The sequence below is a fragment of the Pezoporus flaviventris genome, unplaced genomic scaffold (assembly GCF_033815535.1).
Source record: "Pezoporus flaviventris isolate CSIRO_AGI_PZ_B2104156 unplaced genomic scaffold, CSIRO_AGI_Pfla_v1 ptg000006l, whole genome shotgun sequence".
Classification (NCBI taxonomy): domain Eukaryota; kingdom Metazoa; phylum Chordata; class Aves; order Psittaciformes; family Psittacidae; genus Pezoporus; species Pezoporus flaviventris.
In genome coordinates, this window is record NW_026892554.1 from 3,866,618 (window position 1) to 3,881,802 (window position 15,185).

A 15,185-nucleotide genomic window follows, 5' to 3' on the forward strand; every position below is an offset into this window, starting at 1 on the left:
GCATGCTGTGTGCTGCCCATCCTAAATGCAAGCTCACAGCCAGCCCCTGCCAAGAATGTATTTTTATCTTTCTCCTCTGCTTTCAGCCCCTTTCCCTTTTTCTTTTGCCAGTAGCTTTAGATCACAGTGAGAGTACAGTGCTGAAGTGAATATTAGTTCAGTGGAGCCTGTACAGAAACCATTCCCAGCCCTGTGACTCACATTCAGCTCATAAAGCACAGTCACTCTTTCCCCCTCCATGCCCTTGTTGAGCGGTTCCTTCACCCAGATAGATAACTCCCTCCACACTTGCTCTGACAAGGCAGAGCCCAGCTGATATCAAGGGAGCCTGGCTATTTATTTTCATGAACACTGATTTCTGCACTTCAAGGCTATTTTTGTCAGTCTTTCAGCCCCAGTATTCAATTACCCAGCTGGCATTTTCCCATTCCGTAAGCAAAATACCAAGCACTCAGCCACAGAGATGCACCAAAACTACTGTCTAGAGAAACACGCTTGATGTCTCTCCAGCTGTGTTAGCCAATGGAAATTCACAGATCTGTCAACTGCTTTAATGCACAGAAGCATTTGAGTGAGGCCCACAAAAGACAGGTGGCCAGCCTGCCCTCTCCCATCCTGCTCCAACCAAATGGCTTCTGCCTTCACTGTCAACGCAGTCAGCAGCGCTGCCACACCAGCACATCAGTCATGGCATTTGGTAAATGAATTCATGACAATTACACTGTGATGTTTCTACAGATTGTGCTGAACCAGTTTTTCCCCATTCAGGAACTGGAAGATGGGAAACAGTTGTTTGATTCATTTAGGAGAAGTTACAGAGCAGCATTAAAGAAATGTGCTTAGTAAGTAGGCTGTAACTGGACCATGGGAGCCTTCAGCAAAGTGAAATAGCGTTTCTGACCAGGCTTGTTTTTGAGAAGTCTTATTTGAGCCCCTTATCATAACAGATAACCCAGGATTGGGTGACAGGTAAAAGATTCATGGTATAAGGATACTAATCTAGATGACAGTCCTAAATAGCAGGCTACAGGGCCAATTACCTGGTGAGAAAGGGATGATAGCCTTCCGGTGCACAGCACCTTCACAGTTATTGTTCCGGTCCTTCACTTCACACAGGAATGCCAGTAATTACAAAGAGCATGTTCCGCACTGACAGATTGCAGGAAGCGTAAAGATGGATGCTGCTTGTCTTTAGGAAAAAAATGGTCCCTCCCTACTCCTAATTTGACTCTTTTGGGGCATTTTATTCACTGCCTTGTAGCCTGGCTCTAACCACAGTGGTGCTCTCAGCTCTTGCTGGAGCCAGTGGGAGCCTTAGCAGTTAAATGCAGTTCAGATTATCTAACAAAGAATGCGGTCAGTTACTCTCCACTTTTAAGGTGCCTGGTGCCATGAACTTCAACCTGATGAGATTCCAATTAAATATCCTGGAAAATCCAACTATGATTGAAAATGAAATCTCACCAGTGGCTGTGAGGGGGTAAACTAGAAGTGAGGCAGGAGATGTCTTTGCATTCTAGTAGCCTGGGATGGAGAGGATTTGTATTCTTTGAGAGTATATAGGGTAGGGCTGAGGGTCCTGGATGCAGGAAAGTCATCTGGCTGTAGCACCCTCCCAGTCTGTACCTGGTAAGTGTAGGTTCTCTGCACAGCTCCACAGCACAGTGCAGACATGCATGCAGATGTAGTCTGTATTCCTCTCAAAGGCAACAATAGTTGTAGGATCGGATCACCTGCAGGCAAGTCTTTCTTTCCAGGGAAAAATGCAGCCATGTTGTAGAGACTGAGGATTACAGGGAGCTATACAGAGTTTTGCGTTGGATATTCTCTTGTATGCAAACACTTTTCTGCTTTACACACTTCAACTCCCAAAGGTGATCAGGTGATCTCAGTGTGATGACAATACAGCATCGTCAAAGAATCCACAAACCCAGGAAGAGTTGCCCATTTCTCGCTGGTTTTAAATGAAGCACGATGTTTTATGCCACCAGGTTTTTAACATTCCTTCTCTGGCTCCTTCACAGGTGGGTGACTGGCCATTGGAGTCCCTGCTCTGCCACTTGTGAGAAAGGTGTCCAGCACCGGGAAGTGACTTGTGTTTATCAGCTGCAAAATGGCACCTACGTTAACACAAGAGACCTCTACTGCCTTGGCAACAAACCTACAACAGTACAAAGCTGTGAAGGTCGGGACTGCCTTTCTATCTGGGAAGCATCAGAGTGGTCAAAGGTAGGAACTTGATTCCAGAAGGGAGCCAGAAGATGTCCATTTATTTTTGATATTGTATCTGTTAGCCTCATCTGAATCATAAGAAGATCCTTTCACTCTTGGTGCAGTGCTTACAGCATTACCAGTCTCATTCCAGATTGGCTGAGTTATGGGACTGGTCAGCTACAGTCATTTCTGTGGGAAGCATCTTTCCCTGCTGTTCATCTCTTTTGAAACAGTGAGTTCCTATTTAAAACATTGTCACAGAAACTCAGGATACAAGACATCTTGCACTGAGGAACAGTGTCTCTTAACAAACACAGTGTGATTCCATTGTCCACCTTGAACAGGAAATCCTAGTTAAGTGAGGGTAATGTTTTCTTTCAGTAGGATGCTGTATCTGTTCATTAATGCATGAGATTTGCTTGCTGAGTTCTTTCTTTTCAAAATGTGTGGAGAAACACACTGAAGTTTAGTAAGTTGTCTGATAGGTTGTCTGTGTGCTCTAGAAGGAGCCCTTCCAGGTGATGCCCTCTTTGTTTCCTATAGCTGAGCCAGCTGAACTGTTCATAGCTGAGACTAATTTTATGGTGCAGTTCCTACCTGTTTTACTTGGGCCTTTTGTTAACAATCCCAGGTACTTCACTCTCCTTTATATGAAATGGACTAAGATACAGATGACTTTTTCCAGAGTGGAAATAGTCTGTATTTGAGACCACATAACTCATTTAAAAATGCATAATAATTTTTTATCATTTTCTCAATAACTGCTTTGTTTTTTCTTTGATATATTTACTTTTGTCATGTCTGCAATTTCCCACTCGTGATTTTAAATTCATTCTTGTTCTGGCACATTTCTGCTATTATGTAGCACAGTTGACTCCAGGACACATTTGATGCTCTGCCAGTTTGAGCACTTCTCATAACTAGGACTTTCTTCAGTGGTAATCACTTTAATCCTTAGCATTTTAATCTGATGTTATGGAGTAAACATCACATTAGTGGTATCATTTTATAAATCAATTTTTCTCACGTATGTTTTTGAACCCTTTGGTTATACAACAACAACCAGTTGACCACATTGATGTCTGGTCCCCCATCAAAAATGTGTGTTCTCAAAGCAAATTCCAATATCCAATCTCCAGTGTGGAAAAAATTAAGTTCCCCTCCTATTGCCAAACACTTGAGATTGTTTTGGACAAAGTACTGCTCAACCCATTTTTAATGACAAAAATAGAGACTGTCAGGAAAAGGTGAATGTTCCTACTGTTAGGGAACTGGAGTAGAAAAAAACACGGATTTCCTTCAAATAAAGGAGCTGTGTCTTAACTGCAAAGTTGTGTTGCTCCTTTACAAAACCTCGTGGGATTTGACAAAGTAATTTGTTAATAAAATAAGACCTAATGATCCCAGCTGGACACTCTGGGACTACGCATATTCATGTTTAGACTGTTGTGGGGTCTCTGTAAAATCTATATGGTAAGAAATTCGTCATGAAAACAGACGGCTTAGGGAAAGAAAAAGAACTCTTCAAGAGGGTGATTTATATGTGACCACCAAAGATCTGTTGGCAACCTTTTGCAAATGCTGTTTTGTCTAGGAAAGTATATGCAGTATTAATCTGTGAATGACTTAAAAGCTTGTGGGAAGAACAAACAGTTGGTGTTTTTCCCAGACTTGCTTGTAAAACCCACCTAGAGATTTCTCCTACTGTGAAAATACTCCCGCTTCAGCTTGATTTACTTTGAGTAAATTGGACCATTTGAAAGATTTTATATATTGTGCTTTGTAGTTTGAGATGAACGAGAGCAACCCTGAGGAGTCCACCCTGGGGGCTGAGGAAAACGATACATAACTTGGGAAAGTCTATACAACTTTGGGGCAAATTCATGGCTTTTAGGTAACATCTAGGGAGCTCCAGCCTGGGATCTCTGGCACATCTTGTGCTACAAGGAGTCCAGCAAAGCATTTTCTGGAATTCTGCAAAGCCTGGAAGAATTCATCCCCGTATGTAGCAGAACTATACAACTGTGCTTGCTACAAAGATGTTACATCCGTAAGGAGGTCATGCCATGCGCAGCACATAGTAAATTAAGTGGAAAGTTTCCCAGATTTTCAAGAAGTCACTTTGTAGTGCTCTGAAATATTTAAAGGCATGTCTGTTTGCTTGCCAGCTCATAAACGCTTGTCATTCATGTCCTTAACAAGGCCAGCAGGTCAGAACTGCCTGGATTGTGTTTTTAAGATGGTTAGACAGGCATGCTGAGATTTGTCCATTTGATGTAATTTATATCAAGCTGACGCTTGTTTCCAGCATAGACCCCCTGGATGGAGAAGCTTCTTGGAACACGTTCAAAAGACCTCACAGAATATCTCATATCTTCGCTATTTATTCAGTGTCAAATCAACTGTCTTTTCCATGCTGATCCCCTCAAGGGGAGAACTTGACACAGTGGAGGAGGTTAGTTTTTATCTCAGTTGGTACATATATCATTTTTCCACCCACCTGTCCCCAATGGCTCTTCAAGAAAATATTTCACTCTTAACTGCTGCAGTGGCATGGAAATGAAGAGCAGAGACTGGCTATGCTGCTGTGTAGTGCCATGCGCTCAGATGGCTGTGGCAGCATCAGCAGATCTGTTACTCTATTACCAAACTGGTTATTTAAAACAGAAATTCTGTCTCAGTTCATGCCAGTGTCCTTTTCCCACCTAGTGTGGCCAATGAAATCAAGACAATGCTCCAGTAAAACCGAATTTTCATTGGCAAAAGAAAAAAAATGGGTGACCAGATATCCCTGCTCTTTAGAAGGTACCCAGGCACAAAACCATTTGTGGATGATTTGTATTCATTCACATGAATATTTGTTAGAGTCCCCAAATGTTTTAATCGAGTCTTCCTTCAGGAACTGGTTCTAGTAGCTCTGGTACCCTGCTGCTTTCTTAGAGGACTTCAAGCAGGCCTTGCTTATGCTTTTGGTGTTGAGAAGTCTGTCTTTCATCCCTGCTGATGTTAGCACTGTGGCTAGTTTGCTGGCCACAGCTGGAAGCTGATCACAGCTCTGTGGCTCACTGAATAGTGCCTCTCCTGAGCTATCCGCTTTGTGCATTTGAGGTTCCTTGGAACTAACATAGTGATGAGCATATGGGAAATCAAAGGGTAAAGGTCATGTATGTATTTCACATGAGAACATGTGTAAGAACTGTGACTTTGCCGTGGTATCTACAAACTGTAGTGCAAAAATCTGTTTGTAAAGTGGTCTCATACTACTGTGATCTAGAAATGCATTTATCACCGACATTTGATTCCTGTAATACATCAAGAGATGTGCAGTTCTGTGTTGTAAATCTCAGTGTGTGCTTTTTCAGTACAGAGGATGAGCTCTTAAACACAAAATTTTGTGGAGTTTTTAAGCTGTAACATCAATCCTAGCAAAATGCCAGCTGGTATTTTTCAAAGAATGTTGATTTCCACAAGTGCCATTTTTCAGGCGCAAGCAGATTCATGCTTTTCAAATTGCTCATTTATTTTGAAAGGGGATTAGGTTATTGGGAGAAAATCTTACAGGTTATCAGATTTACTCTGTGTTCATAAAACCAGCTTTTCCTTTTAGGTCTGATACCACGATAAAAGTTATCATTTCTAGGCATCATGTAACAGCAAACAAATACCTGTTGTTTTGCAGTGCTCAGCAGACTGTGGCAGGGGGATTCAGAAGAGAACAGTGACGTGCACGAATTCCCAAGGAAAATGTGATGCAGCCACCAGGCCAAGAGATGAGGAAGAGTGTGAGGATCACACAGGCTGTTACGAATGGAAAACGGGCGATTGGTCTAAGGTAACAGGGAGCACTACCTGGTATTTCCTTCCTGAGTGCAAAGGTGTTCAGAGTCATGTGCTTCCATGGTCATTTGAAGTTTAAATAGTTGGAAAGTAAGGGTTTAACTGGTTTTGATTGGAAGCTTTGCTGGGGCTTAAACTCTCCCCTTCTGCATTTATAACCCAAACACTGCAACACAGGCCCCCAACCTAGCCAGTATGAGAGGAGTGTATTCCAAACAGGATAGAGTATTAATTTGATATTAATAGTCCAGTCTTAGACTTACTCCAACCACATGATATGAAAGAAAGCCATGAATTTAAAGGCAAAGCCAAGCCCATCAGTCCTTTCCTGGAGGCTGGATTTTACCTTCACTTAGGCCTGTCTGAATTTAGTTTCTCCAGTGACATTAGTAATTCCTGAATGCTGTGGATTAAATCAGAGCAGAGTCTGGTCTGTAAGTGCACCTGATCTTAAAGTAATAGGTAATTTTTCTTGGGAAGGAGGTCCGGCGGTGTGAGAAACTCAGTCTTTGCCAGCGTTGTTCTTAAAGCATCCTTTACATTACTGACTTCATGTCTGCATTAAGAAGCAAGGAATATTCCCAGGAATATTATATTCCAGTTTGGTTTTATCTTATCTCTGAAACTGTTCTGTTCTTTAAAACAGAAAGTCTACTTTGTATCCCGGAATGTACGGCATGTGCTGAAACCGCTGGGATACAGTAGTTGCATTTGGCTTTCCAAAAACCCAAACTCCAGCAAGCAAAATCCAATGAAACAGAGGCCCATGATGGGCAAATCGGCTTATCTGTGATTGCTTTATTTTTTTTACATTGTGATTAGGAATTACAAATACTTATACTCTGCCATAGACACATGAATTTAATGGTGTCAGTGCTGGAGAATGCATTAAGAACCTGCTGCATACAAACGGTTTGTATTTATGCTGAGCCAGGAATTTGTATCACAGACCGTTTAGAGCACTGAACGTTATTCGTAACCTGGCACACAGAGTCCATGCAAAGTGGCCAAAACAAACAGTTCCCGTGTGTTAACAGGTGAAATAACAATATTTATTTATTTATTGGTGGAATTCGAAGACTTTTGGCCTGCAAATTGACCCGGATTCTCTTTATAGGGAGGAATATGAACAAATTATGCATTCACTGCTCACAAGGATTGAACATTCAGCATTTTATTAGTGGTTCCAATCTGATAAAGATGTTGGCTCACTGATAGAAAGGCTGCAATCATACATTGGTCACAGTAAATAGTGTTCTTGATGGATTTAGTGTCAGTGTGTGAACAGGACAGGATCAGTGCAAAATCACTTATTATTTGCAGTTCTTAACACAGAATCAGGATCTTTCCCATACAAAAGGGCAAAAAAAGCTTATTTGCTGCATATATAGCCTGCTTCTGCCTGCAGAGAGCTTGTGCCAGCTCTTTGCTTCCCACAGAATTTCATCCTGTGTGAGTCCAGAAGGATGTTCTTGGACTTAAGGTTTGGATTATAATGAGCATCTAAAATTCTAGATGTATTGGTTAATTCTGACTGGACACCAGGATCACACAATTAGATTCCTATTCTCTGAGTAGAAGGGTAAACAAAAGGCACCACTGGATGGCTAGGAAATTGTATGGGTAGATAACAATTCTCTGAAGAAAGTGCATTGTCCCAGAAACACAGGTATGTCCCAGAAACTCAAATGCTTGGTGTGGAATTCAATTCTCCACAAATCCTGAGAGAAGGATTTTCATCATGAGGATCCAGAAGGTCTAATGCAGGGCTTAGACTTAGGGGAAGAGCCTTTACAACCATCAGCAACTCCTCTTTGGTGTTGTCCAGCTTTAAACAGTTCTTTCTTTAAGGAGAAAAGTCTGTGGCAGTGAGATTATAGCGAACTCTGAAATTCATACATCCAGGGCAAAATTCCATTGTAAAACATTTGTTCCCAGTGCTGTAAACATCACTGTGAGAGAGAGCTTTGTGCTGACTAAGATGGAAACTTTTCCTATTAATACAAATTGATCTCAGAACAAGCAACAACTTTTAGCAATTAATGCATTGTGCGTTTGTTACTTATTGTTAAGAACCATCAGGGAGGCAAGATTTAACTGACAGTAGTAATTATCACAGATTAAAGCAAGGGGTTTTGATGCTTTTCATGTGCAAACAGCTTGCATGGTGACTTGGCCTCCAATCCTTAATTTTCCAAACCAAGATCGTTTGAAGATACCAGGAAGTCATGTAACAAAGAGGCAAAACCTCATTTAAAAAGTCAAGTCCAGATACAACTTGTAAATAAAACAGTCTGCTGAGATAGTAATGACAGGCTATTATTTATATAGTAGTAATAGTAGTATTTATAGAATACACAGACTGTGCATGAGAAGACAGATCACTTCCCTAAGGAGTTCCCAGCCCTGTGTTAATAACTCATCTCACATCTGACAACAATGAATATGGTTATCCTGTATAAGATCTTGGATCCTGTTGCATTCAGAAGGTACAAGGATAGGCAGCAGTAAAATCTCCAGATCTACACCAGACAAGTTGAGGGTTTATCACTGGATCCACTACTGTATAGAAGAGGTGAGGGCTGGAGGCATGGCCATGCTGATCTTTAACCTGCACCTACCAGCTAAAACCTCACCAACTGGCCTTAGTAAGGGCCCTGCACCCATTGCTCATCCACCCTCTGAAAGGACTTTTATTCCATTTTCTGTCAGGTTGATTTGCAGATGGTTCTTCCAGTGTATTATCACTGTGGTAAGCATTTGGAGCTAAGTGAGCCGATTCAGCAAGCAGTCTTGGCTCTGGTATTTGTAAATTCCCAGTGTATTTACGGAATATTTCAAGTGTTGCATGAGGAACTGATGTATTGAGTTCACTTTGCAAACATACAGGTCTGTAAAGTTATTTTTTGGCTACCTTTGTCAGTCCAGTGCTTGAGATTAACAGACTGTGTAGATCTAAGGACAGAGTATTTGTTCTGTTAACCATGAGTAACCTCCATTACGACTGCTATTGAGCTTGCAAGTTCTCTGCACTACTGCAACTTTTTCTTTTAAACCCCTTATCTTAAAGGGATATTATTATTATCAGCACTTAACACAAACACAGCACTGGTATTATGAGTCTCCTAACTATTCCTGGCCCAAGAGTCTTTGTGAAAATACAGTAAGAACAACACCGAAGGTGTTAACCTGAAATCACTTTTTCTATTGTTGCCTGGATTCTTCAGAAATGCAATTCATTATATCATCCTTTTTTATATATGATGCAATATACAAGTGGGAATCCAAGCCATCTCCCATTCAATCATTTCTTCCAAAAGGAAATTCCACATCCAGTTTGCATTCAGTTAAAGAAACAAACATCTCGTACACTCTCTCTACTTTGAAATAGTTCCTCCTTGTTTGAAATCTGAACTGTTAAATGTTCTAGCACTGGAAGTATTCATGCATTTTTGCTGTAGTTGTGCGAGGCAAAAGAACAAACATGGGTTGCTCAGTTTCCCAACACTAGCTCAGACTCCTCGACTGCTGAAAGTATGCCTCGATGCTTTAGCAAGACAGTAGTTCATTCTTTCATGGTGAATTGTGTTTAGCTGACAAACTTTATGTCAAGGATTACATTCCTGTGAAGAGCACAGGCAGCTAGTGGACAAAATGTCTTTATGAATGTGGGAAACTTAGCAGGACACACAGCCTGAGTCTGGTCTCCTGCTCTAGGCTGTGCTTGGGGGCAGCAGATTTCATGTGGAAGTCCACCTTGACTCACACAGTTGAAAACATATGTCCCAAATGATGGGGGGTGCACTGTTAGCCTGCTGTGGGGAGATGCAGGCTTGATGCATTGCCTACCTATGAGGGTGACAAAAATGAGTTATGCTTGAAGGCAAAGAGCACCAGGAACTGCTTTGTTAGCTACCTAAGGCTCTCCCTGTGTTCTCAGCTCTCTCCCTTTCCGCTGTAGTAATAACGCAGCAGGGAAAGCACTTAGGTGCAAACATACAAGCCAAAGCTGTATTTTTTGAGTTCCTTTTCTCCAGTTGGCTTTTCGACTCTTCTAGGCTATAACTGAAGAGGCAGGATTATACAGCAGGAGCAATTCTGCACAAGATTTGAATGGGTTTTAATTCATTTCCAGTTTTACTTAATCGTGTCACTGTTTTGTATGCCTTGACATACTCTATTTTGGTCCTGTGACTGAAGTACTGTATTTTGAGCCAATAGCACGGCATGGTTCAGGGTTCCCAGTTTCTTTTTTTGTTTTTACTATTCTCCTTTTAACTGGTATTATATCAAGGAAGGTAGAATTACAAGTGGTATACACTCGCTCCATCATTAGTGCTGACTTTCACAAGGGTGCATTTTCAGCTTTGTGGGTAGAAGTTTAAACATGCAACTTCTGTCCCTCAGGCAACAGTTTAGCTCATTAACCTATTATATTACATAGCCCAATGAAGAGAGTTTTAGAAGAAGAAAGATACATAGGAGCCTTGTAATAGGTTGGCTTTGCCATATTTTTTCTTTGCAGTTACAGTAGGTGCTCTGTAAATACTAAGGCCTATATTAATCTCAGATAACCCAACGTAAATCCAGGGTAACTGTCTTTCATTCTTCCCTATAATCCACTGGCCACAAGCCAAGGATGTCACTCAGCACAGTGTGTTAGATATCAGTCTCTCTTACATTAGTGTAAATCCAGATTAATTCAGCCACTTAAGTTAGTGCAGGCATATGCCAATGCCATGCAGATCAGAATCTGACTGGGCAGGCTGTGCGAGATCTTTGGGTCTTGTGTAGGAAACATCACAGATTCATTCTCTCAGGTGGAAACAGAAATATAGGACATGTCAAGCTGGGCTTCAATGAGGAGAGAGAGAAACTTTCTCTACCACTTTATATCTCCTATAACCACCTGGCACAACATTCACTGGATTCAGAAAGATTGTATGCTTCAAGAACTGGAAAGCACTAGTAAGGCTAAGCTTGGCAGAGTGTTATGTTGGACAATGTTCATGTTGCAAATGGTGTCAGCAGTGATAAAGCGCATCTGAAAAATTACCTATAGCCACCTGCCCTCCCTGGACATCAATACTTGCCAATTTCTTTACAGTATTTTGCTCAGCCTGTGAAATGCTGGCTGTGGGTTCTCATCCCAGGAGAATATTAACAATAGGCAGGGAAAAAAAAGATCTAATTTCCTATATGAAAAATGCTGGGTTTGTGCCAGACATTGAGGTGTCTCATAGTGAAGATCAGTAGTCATTCATCACAGTGGGTGGTAACAAGGATTTTGTAATTGCAAATTAATTGTTTTGGCAGTATTGCAGTAGATTGTATTCTCTAAGAGATAAAACCCCTGGCCTTGCAGTACACCAACAAACACGTTGGGGTTGGGTTTTGGTTTGGGGCTTTTGGTTTTGCTTTTTTTGTCTCAAAATTTACAATCTTCCAGTGCCAGGAAGCATGTTTTCCAAGTTCCAAATGTTTGGGAACACCAGCAAAATCCTCTATACGCCTCACTTTTAATGATTAATTCACATTACATGATAAGCAAAGTAAATCAAGGACAGCTGTGGTTCGAGAGGGCTATTCAAAGCTGTTATAAACATAGAAGCAAACTGTCCTTTGTTCTAACATTCATTACAAACTCATGGCTTGACCCACCATCTGTTTATGATAAACTATGGACAACTTGTTAATTCTTCATAAAGGTCATAACTAAGTTCATCTTCTCCTACCTTGGAGAAAGTAACTTTCCTTGTTGAACTGAGAAAAAGCTCTGCAGGAAGGATGGTCACTGAACACTGCAGTCACACATCACGGCTGACAGACCCTTTCCTGCTGCTTACTCACCTTGGCTCAGCAAACAGCTGCCTGATTTATGGCTCCTCATGTGCATTCAGCACCACAGCTAGAAACTGACACTAGAAAATTATCTACAGGCCTCGCTGATGCAAGTCAGTTGTTCTCCAGAAGATGATAGAGCTGGATGTGACAGTAATGGACACCACGAACTTTAGTATTCAAACCCTCTGCTACTCTGGTTTTGGGCATGACCAAGAGCCATCATAGTGTCCTAAACCTAACTGCTGCTCTAAGTTGTATTGCTAGTTGTGATTCCCCATGGTTTGTTCCTCTAGACATGGTCACTGAAGTGCAAACCACAGCCATGTGTGCAACAGCTTATCTCAAAACACCCCTTGAATCCCACCTCTTTAATTCTTTGATTCTCTGTCCCCACATTGTGAAATATCTTTAGCTATGGTCAGAGGTGTAAATGTTGTAATAGCATTAAAACAAGGTTGAGCCTCTACCTAGACTTGGGCTAGCTGCCAGCCAGGTTGATGCAGCTGCAGTTGGAAAGCTAGGCATGGAAAGTGAAGAGACACCAAGTACAGTGCTGGCTGGCCATGTCACTGCTGTATGGACTGTAAGCTACAGAAACCAAGTCCTGCTCATGCCTTTGAGGCAATGACTGCTGCTTGTTTGCACAACAATTTGCACAGCTCATCTCTGCTGAAGTTTCTGGGAGCATCCATAGGACAAATTATTTTGAAGGTTCCTTAGTAAAGGAGAATTTGCCACAAAAAGACCATATTAATCAGTGTTTTGTTTGAAGTGGAACACATTCTGTCACACTGTTATTGTCTCATGTTCCAATACAGCCTCCAGTGATCCTGTTAATTGGAAGAATAACTTCTCCTTTTTGATATTTTTTTATTTAAAAGCCTCCTCCAGTAAGTGCATTTATTTATTTTATTGATGGAGAATTAAAGCATCCCATCAAGATCAGTGGACTGGAAATGGAATTCCATCCTTACTGTTTTCCTCTCTTAATGTGAAAAAGAAGAAAGCATGGAAGACAAGTCTGTTCAAATATTCAATTTCTCTGAGTTCCCTTGAGATGTTTCAGTGGCTAGGATCATGTTTGTAAAAACATGAAGAGCAGGTAATTCACCATTTAAAGTCTGTGCTACTCATCTAAAGAGGTTTCTACCCCTTGAATCCTTACAGCACACAACATTATTACTAGCAGGAACTGCTATAGTTTTGCAGTCTTTCCAATAGCCTTTTGAGATTTATAATGACTACAGGGCCATTAAGGTGATGATCTTCCAGAATGTCTTTGAAGAACAATTAGTATCAGCCTGCTGGTGATCACTGTTTGACTGTGCAAAAAGGTGAAATGCAGAGTTAGTTAAGCTTCACACATTTCAAGGCTGAGTAGCTCTAGAGAATGCTCAGGCAGGATGGAGGGGATGGAGATGAGTGGCCTCTTGCCAGGAGTTAAGTAATCCTAATGGAGTCCTTTTAATTGCATTTAGGTTGCATTGATCATTAACTGGTGAATAACCAAAATATGTGTTCAGGGGAGCTTCAGTTCTCAAGATACTCTTTCAAGCTAACATCTGTGACAGGAGCCAGTGTGGGACTCTAGCTCATGTAGCCCATACAAACACTGCTTAGCATAAGCAGCACACACTGCTGTACAAGCAGGGCTGATTCTCAAGCAGTCAGCCTGAGTTATGTGATCCCATGGTTACACAATTGTCCATTACTGTCTAGTTTACATAAAATTAGCTTGTTTATGCCTTTTACATAGTGCTTTTTGGCATCGTTTCCATGCAGTTTTTCAGGTGGAACAAGCTATGGAGTATTTCTACTTTGTACCTGCCACAGATCGAATCATTGCACACACACTATAGGTGGCATGCTGCAGGCAGTACCCTATCATTTCACATCTCTGCTGGATCCTGTTCTGAAATCCAGTTTGAAAGCTTGTGAGAAGTAAATTCTGCCTGATTGGTGTAATGAATTAAATGACATTTCCTCATTAGCATCCACCTGGGCTGCATTGCACAAGTACTTAGGGGCATTGTCACTACTCAGAATATTCATGCATTCAGCTCTTAGTCTCTGAACTCTATACACAATGGAACTCTTCAGAATAGCAAAGTCAAGCTTAATTATGCAGTGAGACATGCTGGATGTACTGGTCAGGTCTTGTTCCTTAGGGTCATGCAGTTTGGAAGCACAGCTGTAGGCAGTTTGTGAAGATTGTTTCTCTCTTTTCCTTCTAAGATACTGTCACATCAGCCATGAGCATTTTCTGCTATAATTTATTGTTTCTTCCCATACTGAGTCAGAAGAGTATGCATTTTTTTCTTGGCTAAATTAAACAAATCAGTCACTTCACAAAACTTTCCAAATGAAAGATTGTTCTAAGCAAGACCAGATACGTTCTCTTTGCAGGTCTGGAGTTAAAAAAGAAGAAAGGCTTCAAAAACAAGAAAGGAAAGAAAGAAAGGAACAAGGAAGCTTGAAAAACAGCTTACACTTTGCTAATGAGATCTTATCAGTGAGAAGACAGAAATGTCTTTCTTTAGCATGATGCCATGGTGAAAGTCGACCTGGTGTTTATGAAAGCACATTGCATGCTGCTTTTCAGCTAGAAATGGAGAGTTTAAATGAGCGATACTCATAAAAAGCCTGATGTTAAGGTGTGGGGAGCACACATACATGATTACTATTAAGGTCTCGGGAATGGTGCAATTATAGGATCTTTGTCATTCATCTTGGATGCTGTGTTAGAATGTTATTAATCGGAACTTGCTTGCTTGCTTTCTGACTTTCATAGAGGCGAGAAATAAGACCCCTGAGGGGAAAAATACTCTACCCTATCCTAACGCCTCGAAATACTTGAACTCTGAAGTCAGTTAAGCGTGACTCTATCTCTTCATATAGGAGCTTTAGCTGTAGTGTTATCCTTGGCTTCAGCGACTTTCAGCAAACTGGGGACAAACCAGTATCTTTAAACATCAGATGACTGCAGACTGATGAATACAGAAAAAACGATCTTGCCTTCAGCTTAGTTACAATGGTCATCTTGAACTCCATCTCCCTCCAGCACATCAGCTTTCTAAATATTGGAGTACACTCAGGGTTAGCTGAAGTGATACTATGATCTTGTGCTGGAAAAAGCAAGTCTCATGCAAAAGACTAACATCTATCTCTTAGAGGTTAGAAAAGTGACATTTTTAAAGGCGATATGTGGTCTGAATGTACCCTGCCTAGCCAGCAGCCCTCAGCTAGGGCATAAGCTATGCTTCATTAACTCATTCAGTCCTGAACAGATC

General features: G+C 41.2%; 1 protein-coding gene across 2 annotated transcripts in view; it reads left to right on the plus strand.

The window, feature by feature from the left end:
- Positions 1-15,185, plus strand: part of ADAMTS17 (ADAM metallopeptidase with thrombospondin type 1 motif 17) — a 171,448-nt gene that overhangs the window by 143,935 nt on the left and 12,328 nt on the right. For both annotated transcript variants that reach the window (XM_061446696.1, XM_061446697.1), the window contains 2 exons: positions 2,025-2,229; positions 5,894-6,046. In XM_061446696.1, coding sequence (XP_061302680.1) covers positions 2,025-2,229; positions 5,894-6,046 — 358 coding nt within the window. The remainder of the gene's footprint in view (positions 1-2,024; positions 2,230-5,893; positions 6,047-15,185) is intronic.